At 37.4% G+C, this 13,497-nt stretch overlaps 1 protein-coding gene across 1 annotated transcript in view; it reads left to right on the top strand.

Moving 5' to 3' along the window:
- The window catches only part of DOCK4 (dedicator of cytokinesis 4), a 203,777-nt gene that overhangs the window by 44,836 nt on the left and 145,444 nt on the right, over window positions 1–13,497 (top strand). The window contains exons 10-11 of the mRNA XM_004677162.2: window positions 1,339–1,471; window positions 5,443–5,531. Of these exons, the coding sequence (XP_004677219.1) occupies window positions 1,339–1,471; window positions 5,443–5,531 (222 nt within the window). The remainder of the gene's footprint in view (window positions 1–1,338; window positions 1,472–5,442; window positions 5,532–13,497) is intronic.

Raw genomic sequence — 13,497 nt, 5'->3', positions numbered from 1 at the left:
GAGTTTCTGATTTGTTTTTGTTAACTGATGAACTTGTTTTATGAGGTTAAGTAACTCAGCAATACTCCTTTCTGAAATTACTAATTACTTTGCATCTTACATTAAAATGAAATTATTTTAGTAAGAGATAATTGTCTTTTAAATCATGATTTTGATAATGCATGATTATATATTTCATCGTAAAACCAATCTATAATAACATTTAAAGTAAAGATAAACTGCCTTTTTCCTACTTACTGAGTGACCTCATTAAACTTTATGTGACCTTTAAAACTTCAAATTTGTTTAAATCAATTCTATAAGTAAAAGTACGATTTGTTGATAAAATTCAAATATGACATTATAAAGAACTTGTCAGTAAAACTTGTTAAATGTACATTTGAAATTTAGTCATTTTAAAGGACCATATTATGAAAACATGATATTTGAAAATCTTGCATTTTGGACATCTAAACTGTAGCTGACTGATTTTGGCCAGTTTTCACTTTTATTCTAACTGGTAAAATGAGAGGTTTGGGGGCTGCTGCTATTTATAAGCATTTCTTTGAAACTAATATATTGTAGGGGTTAGTTTCCCTTTATTATCAATGAATGTAAGCTGTACTAATAGTTACATCTATTTAACATTGGATTTTGGAAGAGCTCGAGACATCTGGGCATGCTACAGGAGAATTCCACTGAGTTGGAAACAACTTGATGCTAAGTATCTGCAGACAGATTTGCACATTGCTTTCCATTATTTTTCATCACATTCACTTGTTATATTTCTGCTTCAAAAATAATAGTGATAATTAAAGAGCAAAAAAACAAATTCAAACAGTATTCTTAATTGCATCCTTAAAAATACATAGCAAGTTATACAAGTTGAAACCATGTAAGAGTTAAAACCATCCCAGGAAGTTGCAGTGATCTGATTATAGTCAACCTAACAGCCTTGCTCATTTGTTGAACTGCTTTCTTCCCTCGGGGAATCTCAAACTGTTTCCTTTCATAGTAAATTCTGAAATGGTTTTTAAAATACGGAACAAAGAAGTACCATTACTGAAATTTCTGGTGTGTCTTCATAAATCCTTTGTGAGGGGTCCCCATCTGTGATATCAGCTCCAGTCTTAATACTTTATAGAGAGTAGGTAATACACAGAATTTAAATGATGTACCCAAGGTCATACAGGGAGGTGGTTGGGGAAGGTTCCAGATTGAAACAGCCTCTGCTGTTGACCCAAACCTGAGTCCTCCCAGTTGTCCAGTTATATATGAATGGTTTATCTTCAAATGCTGTATCTGTTTATAAAGTACTATTCAGATTGCTCCATGAGTTATTTGCTTTTTAATTGACAGGTCGAATGGGGGCAGGAGAAAAAAAGAATGCTTGTAGTGTCCAGTACCGGCGACCCTTTGGCTGTGCAGTTCTTAGCATTGCTGATCTGCTGACCGGAGAGACAAAAGATGACCTCGTCCTGAAAGTGTACATGTAAGACGCACGCATGTGGAGGGAAATGGGGCAGGTGCAGGGGCACCCAGGATTCATATCTGGTGAATGCTACTGTACATGGGTAGTATAAGAGAGTAGGGTGGGTTGAGTTTATGAAAGTTTTTGCAAAGCAGAATAATCTATATAGACTCGCGGCAAGTGAGCCCACAAATCACCAATCGCCTTCACTGGAATTACAATTGTGAATCAGAGAATAAACCAGTTTGAGTTTGGTGGATTGGCCACTGTATAGAGTAACTTCTCCAAAAACTCGAACACTTCTCTATCTCCAGAAGATTGATTTGTTCTTAGAAAATAGAGATAGTTTTAATGTAAATCAATTAGAATTAACAAGAATGAGGGAAGAGATGTTTAAGCAATTTCCCTCATCCTTCAGAAATTAGATTTCTAGGGTTCCCCTAACAAAGTCTAATCATTAGGGAGGCTTAAATAACAGAAAGTTCATTTTATCACAGTTCTGGAGGCTGAAAGTCCTAGATCAAGTTGTGAGCAGGTTGGCTCCTTCAGAGAGCAGTGAGGGAGAACTTGATCATGCCTCTCTCCTCAGTTGCTGGCAATCTGTCAATCTCTAGCATGTAGAAGCATATCTCTCTCTCCCTCTCTGTCTTCATTTTCACATGACTTTCAGTTATTTATCTTTCACTGTATCTTTATTGTTTTTATAAGAACACAGTCATATTGAATTAGGGTCCATTCGTTCCATCAAGATCCATTTCCAAGTAAGTTCACATTCTGAAGTATAAACAGTTAGGACCTCAATATTATCTTTTAGGGGCGTGTCATAGTTCACCCCAAAACATTGAACTAATAAAATCACTTCATATGTCAAATCCCAAGTGATTTAGTCACCCCTCTCTGACTACCTCCCCATAACTGTGGCCATTGAGAGTTGTCACACAGTGGTATCCTCTGTGCAAATCCATTGTTATTGGAGACACATTGCTGCTGTGAGGACCAGACCACTTGCTACCTCAGCAAATGAGTTTGCTTTGAGTTTTCTGCACTAGCCACAGTGTCACTATATGCACTATATGCCTGTGGTTTTTCACCTGTGGGTGTAACACAATCGACCTACTGCCTGTGGGTTGCACACTTCAGCTGGCTTTTTGACTTTATGTGCAGATTTTATGGCTTCATCCATTTGTTATCAATGCCTGAAGGGTTGTGTGCTGCATGTTTACTAATTAGTTGACAAAGATTTATTTAGAGCATGTGGTTTAGGACCAGAAATGTCTTTATCTTTTTAAAGGGGGATAAAATCTGTGACCTTGATTTTAAATCGTGAAAACTCTGGTGAAATAGAATTGAAACTGGATCCTTATTTTATCATGTCAACCTTCAGGTGGACTTAAGTTCTATGATAAACTTCTTTCCAAACATAAAACATAATTTATGCAAAGCTATACTGATAAGGCTGGCCACCTTTTGCTGGGTGCTTACTCTGGGTAAGGAACTGTGTAAGTACTTTGCATTTGTCATGTCCCTCATCCTCCCAACAAACCACAAAGCAGAAACCACTGGCTCAGTTTTATGTATAAAGGGACAGAGAGGCAAAGAACTTGCCTGAAGTAACCCAGCTAGTAAGCACAGTACCGGATTTGTAGTCAGGACTGTGATACCAGGGCCTGAGCTCTCATGTTCCCAGCGTGTACATTTCTCGGTGTTGCTCCACACCTTTCGCTTTACAAAAGTACTGATACTTTTATGTGGCATTACTCTTTTGTTTTTTTTTAAGATTTATTTATTTATGCATATGGAACTGGGGTTCAGGCCAGAGGGGCAGGGGTGGTGAGAGGATTCATCAGAGACAGAGAGAAGAGCAGGACAGGCAGATTAATGAAGTGCACTGCTGAGGGGAGCAGTGGGCAGGTCAGGAGAGGTCTGCTGTGCCATGTAGATCACCTCCAGGGCTGGGGATTGAATTCGCATTGAGGCGGCTGCGGCTGGCTTGCAATGCTGTGCTTTAGCCCACTGCACCACCAGGGAGGGCCCTGTGTGGCATTTCATTTTAAGAAAACCAAAATTCCTCACAATGCCAGCATTCTTAGAGTAGTCTTTCCAGGTATGAGGAATGAATGCCGTGCTTCTCTTGCCACTGGGTAAATGGAGGGACAAGGGCTTTTGTCGCCCTTGAGTGTGTGGCCTGTTGAAGAAGATGCCACAAATGCCAGCCCTGCCTATAGGAGACACTTGCGCTCATAAAAATCAATTGTTCTGCTCTTTATGGTATTTATATCTGGGTTTTATGTATTTATTTATTTTGCAAGCATCAAAGTTTTGGAATATTGTTAGCTATTCTAATTTAATATTGTTAGATATGCCAGTTCAAAAAATTATGAAACTGTTCCAGAAGAATACCACCCAGTCCAATAAATCACTATAAATTAAGAAGAACTGTAAATTTCATAAAACATTTTGGGGAAATGCCTTTTGGAGACAATTTGGAATACATTTATATTTGTTAAGGTGCCTGAATTCCTAACCCATCTGGGACTCAAATAGATATAACAGATACCTCATCTGAGCCTGGAAAATATGTTAGTCACATTCTTTAGGAGTTTTGGTTTTATTTGGAGTTTGGTAGGTTAAAAAGCATGGATCCTTGAGTCAGTTAACTATCTAAGAGACAGCCAACCATCTCCCTCCCTTCCCCACTGAGCTGAAATAAGAAAACTGAAGGTAAAATGCACTAAATGACAATTGGTATCTTACAACTGGACAAGTGGGGTGGTTTCATTCCGTCTTAATTTTCTGACCTTCCAAGATTCAGTTGTGTTTGGTACCCTACTGTTAACTGGTTTGAAAATATCCTCCATTGTGTTCATCCTGGAAAAGGCTGGAAAAGGAGTGGATATGTAAATAAATTTGTAAGCAAATTGTGAATTATCAGCTACAGATGCAATCCCTGGGGAAAAGAATCTGCACTGTCAAAATTTTGACTAATAGCATTTAGAATCTCAATTTTTCAGGACTTTTAGAGGGAGATCATTTATAGTTAATAAAACATAGTAGCAAATTTATGAAATGTCCAGATGAAGGAGGTGCTCCTCTGTCTAATTGGTTAAGTCATAGCAGTCAACAAGGATACAGACCCAGATATTTATTATCTGCAATTTCCAACCAAAGGCATATCCATCTATTCATTCATGCAACTGTTACTTCCTAAGCATCCACAGTAATAAAGGTCCAGTCTGAGGTCCAATCCTCCAGAAGCTGAAATGTCTCACAGGTGAATTAAACCATGTAGACAAAGATAACATGAGCTAGCAAGTGACACATGCTAAACAGACTAGGTACTGATGGCTCTGAGAGGAGATAGAAAAGCTGGGAAGGTACATGAATCACCCTTTGGTACATTTTGCCAACTTTCTACCATTGCATTCACATTAACTTCAATTTCATTTTTCTTTTAGTTTCATTTGTTATTAGCCAAAATTAGTCTTATTATCATAGGTATAGATGTGTTAATGAGAACTAACATTTATTATTTACTATGTGCCAGGTATTATCCTAAGCCCAAATTTATTTAATGTTATAGCTTATTGACTGTTACTCACATTTCAAAATGGAAGAAATCAAAGGGCAAAGAAGGTAAATAACTCAGCCAAAGAATGTAGCTCAGTTCATAGTGAGCATTTGCATACTGTCTGACTTTTAGTCTCACTGCCTTCTGTTTGCATTGTTGTCTGACATTTTAGGGAGCACGGCCTAACTCATAATCTGTGAGGTGTTCATCTAGCCTCTGCTGGCACAAGGTAGGCAGGCATTGCATTTCTGCTCAACCTTAGTAGCCGTGCTAAAACTGAAAGCACTTGCAATGGGATTTTGGAGACTCTGAGGAGTTGGAGAAGTTTTGGTTTAGTTTATGGTGGCTGTTACTAAAAGAATGGCTATGCTGTGGTGTCATTGCTTAAGCACGACAGTGTAACCACGTTTTCATGTTTTCTTAGGTGTAATACAGAGAGTGAGTGGTACCAAATCCATGAAAACATCATCAAAAAGCTGAATGCGCGTTATAATTTGACTGGCTCCAATGCTGGTGAGTATGTGGGGCTGACACATTCCCTACACGTTTCATTTCAGGGCCTGCCTTTTGTTTGTCTGTAGAAGGAACGTATTTGGTCTTTGTTTTCCTCTCTGTTCACCCTAATTGTAATTAAAACACATATCAACATTTTAGACACATTTGTGGCTATAACTCTCTCTAAACATGTACTGCTGCTCATTGGAAACAGAGCCAGGTAGCCAAGTATCTGAATCTATTCATTGGCACCAAGTCTTGAGACCTCTAAATTGTTACTTATTGCTGAAAAGTAAATGACTGATAGGTTTATGGCTGTTGTGTGGAATAAGTTTAATGGACAGAAACCTGTCTGTAAAGCCCAATATAAGCATACTTGCTATCTAAAGCTGGAAGCAATATTATTGTACTGGAAAATAAGTAGGAAGATTCAGATAATGAAATTGACCAAGTAGGTAAGTGATGTTGCCTCCAATGTCATGCAGAAAAAAATATGCACACTCTTCAAAAGGGAATTGAAATATTAGATAGCATTTTAATATGTGTGTTTCACAGTTGTATTATACTAGTAGCATTAAAGAATTACGTCATGTACCATATCTAGATTAAGTGCCTATATAGTAAATCTTTAAGTTTGGTCAGTAGACAAAAACTTGGTGGATATTGTTTGTTCCCTAGTCTACCTTCAACTCCATTTTGATGCAAAGAAAACCATGCAGTTTTGTTCTTTCATTGATGTAAACTTCAAATTAAATAAACTGTTACTGGACCCAAATGCGTTGTTTCTTAAAGCTAATTATTAAAATAATTTGAAGGTAAAAAGGTTTGTATTTTAGTCCAAACTGGCCTGGTAAGTAGAATAACCAGAATTTTAATTTCTGATCCTTTTTCTCAGGCCCATGTGTATCTTGCTGGGCTAAAATGACCCACAAAGAAAGTAACTGCAGGCAGAAACTGTACTCAGCCTAATGAAAGCCATGAGTCCCACACCTCGCACGCCTGGCAACACAGCAGGCTGTCATGGGTGCTGAGGTCAGTTTTCTCCTCCCTCTCCCAAGAGTTGGGGAGGTAACTTGGATTTTATTTGATTCAAGCAAAGTTCTACATCTACTGCTAAATAAACAAGAAATGTGCACTTATTGTTGAAGGAGATTCTCAAAGGACTATGAGGAGATGGTAGAAGTAGAATAAAACATAAAAACATTCGGTAATAAGTCTACCTTAGAAACTGTCATGCATGTCTGTCTTCACTTTTTCTGTAAAAGAATTAAATGAGCTTTTATTGGGTGTAGACCAGATGATTTCATTTAATTGTACCTTCAGCTAGAACTGCTGGATTTTTTTTTTTTTTTTAAACTTAGCTTGCTAGCTTCTAACCAAATGCAGTAGTTTTGTTCAAACCTTTTGGTATGCCCTGATGCCATGTTCAAACCTTTTGGTATGTTATGAAATGCACTCTAGGCCAGGACTACCCAGTTCGGTATCACTAGCCACATGTGTTACCAAGTACCTGATGTGAGGCCAATACAGCACTAACACAGAGTTGTGCTGTAATAAAAAAAAAAAAAAAACACACTCCTAATTCAGAGACTTTGTACAATAAAAGTAGCATAAAATTTCCATTGACAACTTTATGTCGATTGCATATCAAAAAAACAACTTTGTGGAAATGTAGGTTACATAAGCCAAATTACGAACATTTTGTTGCCTTTTTTAAAATATGACTATTAGAAACACTTAAGCTCACTGGTGTCTCATATTTTATTTGTTAGATAGTGCTGTTCTGGATTTGTCTTACAGGATTGTTTTTTTCTTTTCATGCCTCACAAACAAATTCATTATGACTTGCTGCTTTCCATCTACCCACTAATTGTGAGTGGGAGTCTAGAACCAATGTGTATCATGTTCTTTCTCCTCCATAGTTCTGTGACTCTTAATTTGCTGGCATTTACTTCCTGTTTACTTCTGATTTTCCCCATATAGTGCCTTCTGTCACTACCACCGTAGGTGCAAACTTGACTAAGGTATATTTGACTTCTTTCCTGTGTCCCATTGACTTCCAAGCCTCTCCTTTCCTCATGTTTCCCAGATCCTCAGTTTGGTTGCTTAAATTTACCATTGTCCAAACTCCGAGGAGTTACCCAGTTGCTTCTTAAATCACTGTGATCTTTTTCATGGATGACTTTCATTTAGAACAGAGAGAGCCCTAACGTAAGAGACTGTATCTTGTGAGCTTTCTGTTAGGGGCCAGAGTTCTAGTGAAGCCGAGTCATGCACTAAACTCTGCCTAAGACTGGAGTCCTGCCTTATCAACCTTCCTGCTCTTTGTTTATTCCTCTGCATCTGTGTAGAATTTTTTGTGTCTCTTCAATTTACTTGTTGTCCTCCTGAGTGTGTAGATTAATTCCAGGAAAGAAGGGCGGCACATTCTATTTCTTTGAGAAGTTCTCCAGGTGAAATTCTCATGGTTGTTACGATTGTTACGCATGCTTTGTCACTTTTACTGACTGACCACTAGTCTTAGTGGACTCCTGAAGAGATTACCATAAAGTGAGTTCCAAGCCTCCTTAATCCCTATATGTCACCTTTTCTGCTTATAGCTGCTGTACTGAAATGAAAATAAACTTGTGGTATCTTTGTGAGAGTGTTGTAGCCCTGTATGAAGGGTTTCCTGACTTTGTCAGACCATTTTCCATTTTCCTGCCTTATAGGCGACACTTAGATTCCTAGACAGCCAAATACATGCTTTTTATATGTTGCTTCTGCTGTAAAGCACTGCTTGCTCTTCAGCCCTTATGACTCAGTCTTTCTTGTTCCTTGTCCTTTCAAGCATGATGTAAAGCCAGTATCTGCCCATTTCCTGTTAATCAGGGCTCTCCCAGCTTACCATTTTAAGCTAGGGCAACCCCAGTCCTATGCTTCACTACTCCAAAATACTGCTCTAGAGATAGAAAGCTTAGAAACAAACCATAAATATACCAGCCAACCCTTTACCCTTTCCATATCTTTCTACCCTTCAGTCCTATTGGGCAATTGTATGTCACCTTGACCTATTAACCTTCTTGAGGAAAGGCAATTCTAGAAGAACAGAAGATAGACAGGTACTCAAGCTGTTTGGCTTATTATTGGAAGGGAAGCACTCTAATGACTTACTTTAAAAAATAGAGGGGGGTTCAAGAAAAAACAAAATTGAAGTTGAAATTGGGGTCACTAATATTCAAATGATTATAATGGTTAACTGTGTTGACTTCACTGTTTTCTCCTTGGACCAGAGAATTGTTGATTAAAAGGAAAAATGCAGTCAAATGTTTATAGGAGAATTGAGTTCATTCAGCAAAGTACTGTTTTTCTCTCCACTTCCCCCTATTTTGTGGCCACTGGTACTAAAGAAAGGAAAAAACTTTGAAATTAGTTTTAGAAACAAGTTCTGCCACCCAATTTCCAGGCCTTTTATGCTTCATTGATGTCTCCCTATCTCTTGGAATTGTAATCTTGTCTCTTTAATAGATAAAGGGATTTTTCTAGTTAACTGGGTTTTTTTCTTTAACCTAAGACTTATATTGCAAAGGTACATTAACCACTCCTTGTTGAGTTTAGAAACTGGGAGAAAATTGCAAGTGATCCATTTAACTTTTAAAGATTAAAAAAATTGAATTCACTTATCTCTATGGTTAGGTTTAGTTCAGTTAAGTAATTCTAAATTTTCAGTCTGTGCTCTCTGGGATTTTTAAAATCCAAAAGTAATATTGTAAGAATTTGAAATGCTAAAAATACTCATTAGGAGAAGCCTGGTTTATGTTTGTTGAGCAAATGGTTGTTATAAATGTCACCTCTGATAGGCATTAGCAGTTGAATTCCAGGAATGTGAAATAAGACTGAGCCCATATGACTTACTGTGGCAAATTCAGGTTTATGATTTGAAATAAATTATGTAGACATAGTAGTTGGTTCTGGTTGGCTCTGGTTCAATATTTCCTAAGAGAAATTTTAGAATTATTTTCATACTTTCTGTTTACTTGAATCCTGTTTCCTATAATTTGCATATGTCTTTTACAACTGGAAGAAAACATATTTGATGATCAGATCAATCCTACAGTCATAAGGTGAGGACACATGGCTGCATTCCTGATAATTGTACTTTTAAATACCCACAGAAGGTTAAAAGGAATTAGCTAGATAAAGAGCTTGTTACACACAGGGCATACATAGTAGGTTAACTCCATGTGGGAAGGAGACAGTGAGTGAGGTAGAAGGAGCCAGTTGGGAGAGTTGGATTGCTTTTGGGGGGATGGGGGGGGTGAGAGGGTGGTGGTGAGGGGAGTTGAGCATGTTCTGGTCACAGAGTTATGTAGTTATTTAACTCAGTATTATTGCATTGGTATAATTCTTATACAAACCATAAGGATTGTAACAATGATTCTGATTTTCAACATTGTGTTGAGAAACTTTGCTTTCTGATACTATGAGAAAAAAACTGGTACCTATTGGCACCACCTTATGGCTAGAAATATAGTGTGTGACCTTTCTGCTCATTTAAAATGTCCTGATCTGTGCTCTTTTTAAATTTTTTTAAAGATTTTAATTTTGAGTAGAAGAACTGAGGTATAGGCCAGATGTGCAGAGTATGAGAAGATCCATCAGAAATAGAGTGGGGAGCAGAACAGGTGGATTTACTGAAATATACTGCTGAGGGGAGCAGCTGGCAAGACAGGAGAGGTCTGCTCTGCCTTGTGGATCACCCCCACTTTGGGAATTGAACTGAGGGTGTCACATTGATAGCATGGAAACTTAACCCCTTGGCCACCAGGGAGACCCTCTCAAAGTTTCTTATTGTCAGTTTTACTTACATAAAAGTTGCAAGAGTAATAGAAATAATTCCTAATTTCTCAAAAGTCAATTGTTTAATATTACTGAATTGATATAATTCAGTATTCCTGATTTATGTCTATATGCATTTTTATAAGTGGTTACATATATATACACATGTGTCACATATAAATGTATTTTTCCCTCTGAACCATTTGAGAACAGATTACAGTATGATTTCTTTCTACCCTTACTTACTCCAGTATATGGTAATATAACTACAGTATAGTTATCAAAATCAGTAGATTAAATTGTAATAATACTTTCATCTGACCATAGACCTCACTCAGATATTGATAGTTTTCTCAGTGTTCTTTATATAAACAAAAGCCAGGGTATATTGCATGCAGTTGTCATATCTTTGTCATTTATTTAAATCTAAGCTTTAAGATATTTTTAAAGCCTCCCACAGTATTTCTTTTTTTTTAAAAAAAAACCCAACACCAAGTCATAAGCTAATGGAAATAGTGATTAGAGTTTAATTTTAGTATTTAAATTGCTTGTTTAATTTAGTTAAAAATACCAGAAATAATGTTTGAAAGATTTGTAGTATATCATGAAATTGTAGTCTTTAGAAAGTATTTCAATAAAGTAAAATAATCAAATAGTAAATTACATTTATATGCTATGCTATATATTAATATTAAAAACAGTATTTTTTTGGGCTAGTGGATTACTAATGTGCTTTGTGTTGTGAAGGAAATTACAAATACTTGGTAATAGTAACATTAAAAAGCAAACAATCTAAATCCTTTTAACCTGAACACAGTTCTCAGTGTTTGCCATTGAGGTGTTGTTTCCTAATACACTCAAGTATAGAAATTTTTAAGATAAGCACTCTCTTTTCTTAAAAAAGAAATGATTAATTCCTTCCTAGTGGTCGTGTTCACTCTTAGAATACAGTTTCTACTCTTTGCCAACAGTCCCTCTTAGCCCTCACTTTTAGTCTTTAAGAGTTAACAATTTCAGATTATCTTCTTCTGTCCTGTAGTTTGACATTCATCCTTACTTACCATATATGGCTTAAGTCCTATTTTTTCTATATGTTTTAGCCATGGGCTAACCATTTCTTTAAAGAAAATATGAGTACTTTCTCAGAACCCTGGAAACTCAGATTTGTAGAGTAACAATTATAATGATAAGATGACTTGTTTTTATTCTTTTTCCGTGTTAGAAAGTCGGATTCCCAGTGGATCAGGCTACCTGTTCAGAGATCTCAGGGAGGTGAGCTTTGGAATGAGATCCTTGGCCAGATAGTTGATTTATGCTCTACACTTGGTGGCATCAAAATTGCATCTTTAAGAGTTGATCTTATTTAAGCAAACAGTCCTCAATAGGCATATCAACAGACTGAATAATACTGATAATTGAATAATAATATAAAACTGAGAGTCAGACACTAAGCTGTGACTGTTAGGAGAGAGATTTTTTTAAAAAAAGATTTATTTATTTATTCATATAGAGCTGGGGTACAGGCCAGAGTTGCAGGGGCAGTGAGAGGCTTCACCAGAGACAGAGTAGGGGGCAGAACAGGCAGATCAATGAAGTACACTGCTGAGGGGAGCAGCGGGCGGTTGGGTCAGGACAGGTCTGCCGCGCCATGTGGATCTCCTCCAGGGCAGGCAGGGATCGAACTCATGCGGAAGTGGCTTAAGCTTCTTAGTGCTGTGCTTTAACCTGCTGCGCCACCAGGGAGGGCCCAGGAGAGAGATTTTATTGCTTTTTCATTTCTAATTTATTTGAAAGTACATCAGAATTAGGATATATATCCCCAAATTTGATCAGTGACAGTGCTAATAACTTCAGTTTCTGCTTTCCAAGATGACAGTATTAAAAGACGACTGTCTATAGGTAATCTTGTCCTGGAAGGTACAGGCTTTAAGTGATTCCTTGTATCAGGTAATTAATATACCAGTTAATAAGCTCCTGGTCCATCATGGCTTCCATGTTACTTTTTCATCTAACCTGACTAATTTCTGCTCTCCTGTTTCTTCCTAATGCTTCTGAATTTTGCTCCACTGACTTCTTTTCCAACAGTGTTATCTCACTTAACACCACTCCCACTAGACACTTGGCTTGCTTCCTTCCCTCTGTTCCAGAGATCTAAGACTCTGTCTCTGACCTCCCTGGTAAACATGTCTTTTGTTCCTGTTAAGGTTTTTCTGCTTGATGAAGCCAAGATGTTACTCCCCCCAAGTTCTTCCTGACTTTGATTTGGACTCAAATATGTTATATGAGGTCCTTGTATATAAATAGGTTAGAATTAAGTTCTATTATATGTATTTTTTTAATAAATCATTTCTTTTTAGAAATAATATACAACATTCTACTTCACAAAGCAAATCTTTGCTGATAGATTTTGTTAATTAAGCACATGGGGTCAGGAGAAGTAAAAATTCTTAATAATAATGAATTCCTTCAATAGTTAGAAATGAGCAATTTTTATTGAAGATGGTTTTCTAAAAGAATAGTACCATCTTAAAGAAATTTTGCTGATATATTATGGTGTTTATAACTTTATAGTGCAGTTTTATAAATTTTAGCTTTTCTTTTTTTAAAAGATTTTTTATTTATTTGTGCATACAGAACTGGGTTACAGGCCAGAGGTGCAGGGGCGGTGAGAGGATTCACCAGAGACAGAGTGGGGAGCAGAACAGGCAGAGCGACGAAGTACACTGCTGAGGGGAGCAGCGGGCAGGTCAGGAGAGGTCTGCCGCACCATGTGGTCACCTCCGGGGCAGGCGGGAATCGAGCTCATGCGAAAGTGGCTTTAGCTTCTTAGTGTTTTGTCTTAACCCACTGTGCCACCAGGGAGGGCCAGCAATTGTGTTTTACCTGTATCTCTCACCTCCCAAGACAAAGTATGCATGTACTGTCAAGAAGTAACATGTTCCAAGTTTCAGTTTAACTGCTCAATCTTGAGAAGAATAGAATAATTGGTGTCACTTGTGCCACAGCTCACTTCTTCTATCCACCTGCCCTTGCTCAGTTATGGAAGTTCTGCTGTAGACATGTGTCTACATGAAGATGGGGAACCTTCTCACTCAGCAGCTAGTTGAGGGACCTGGTATCTGCACAGAAGGTGAAGGCTTCCAGTACTTGTTTTCTTTTTTAATTG

Source organism: Condylura cristata, unplaced genomic scaffold (assembly GCF_000260355.1).
Source record: "Condylura cristata isolate star-nosed mole 26May11 unplaced genomic scaffold, ConCri1.0 scaffold00005, whole genome shotgun sequence".
Taxonomy (NCBI): domain Eukaryota; kingdom Metazoa; phylum Chordata; class Mammalia; order Eulipotyphla; family Talpidae; genus Condylura; species Condylura cristata.
The sequence above is the reverse complement of the archived record's forward strand: the minus strand, read 5'-3'. Positions and strand labels throughout refer to the sequence as shown.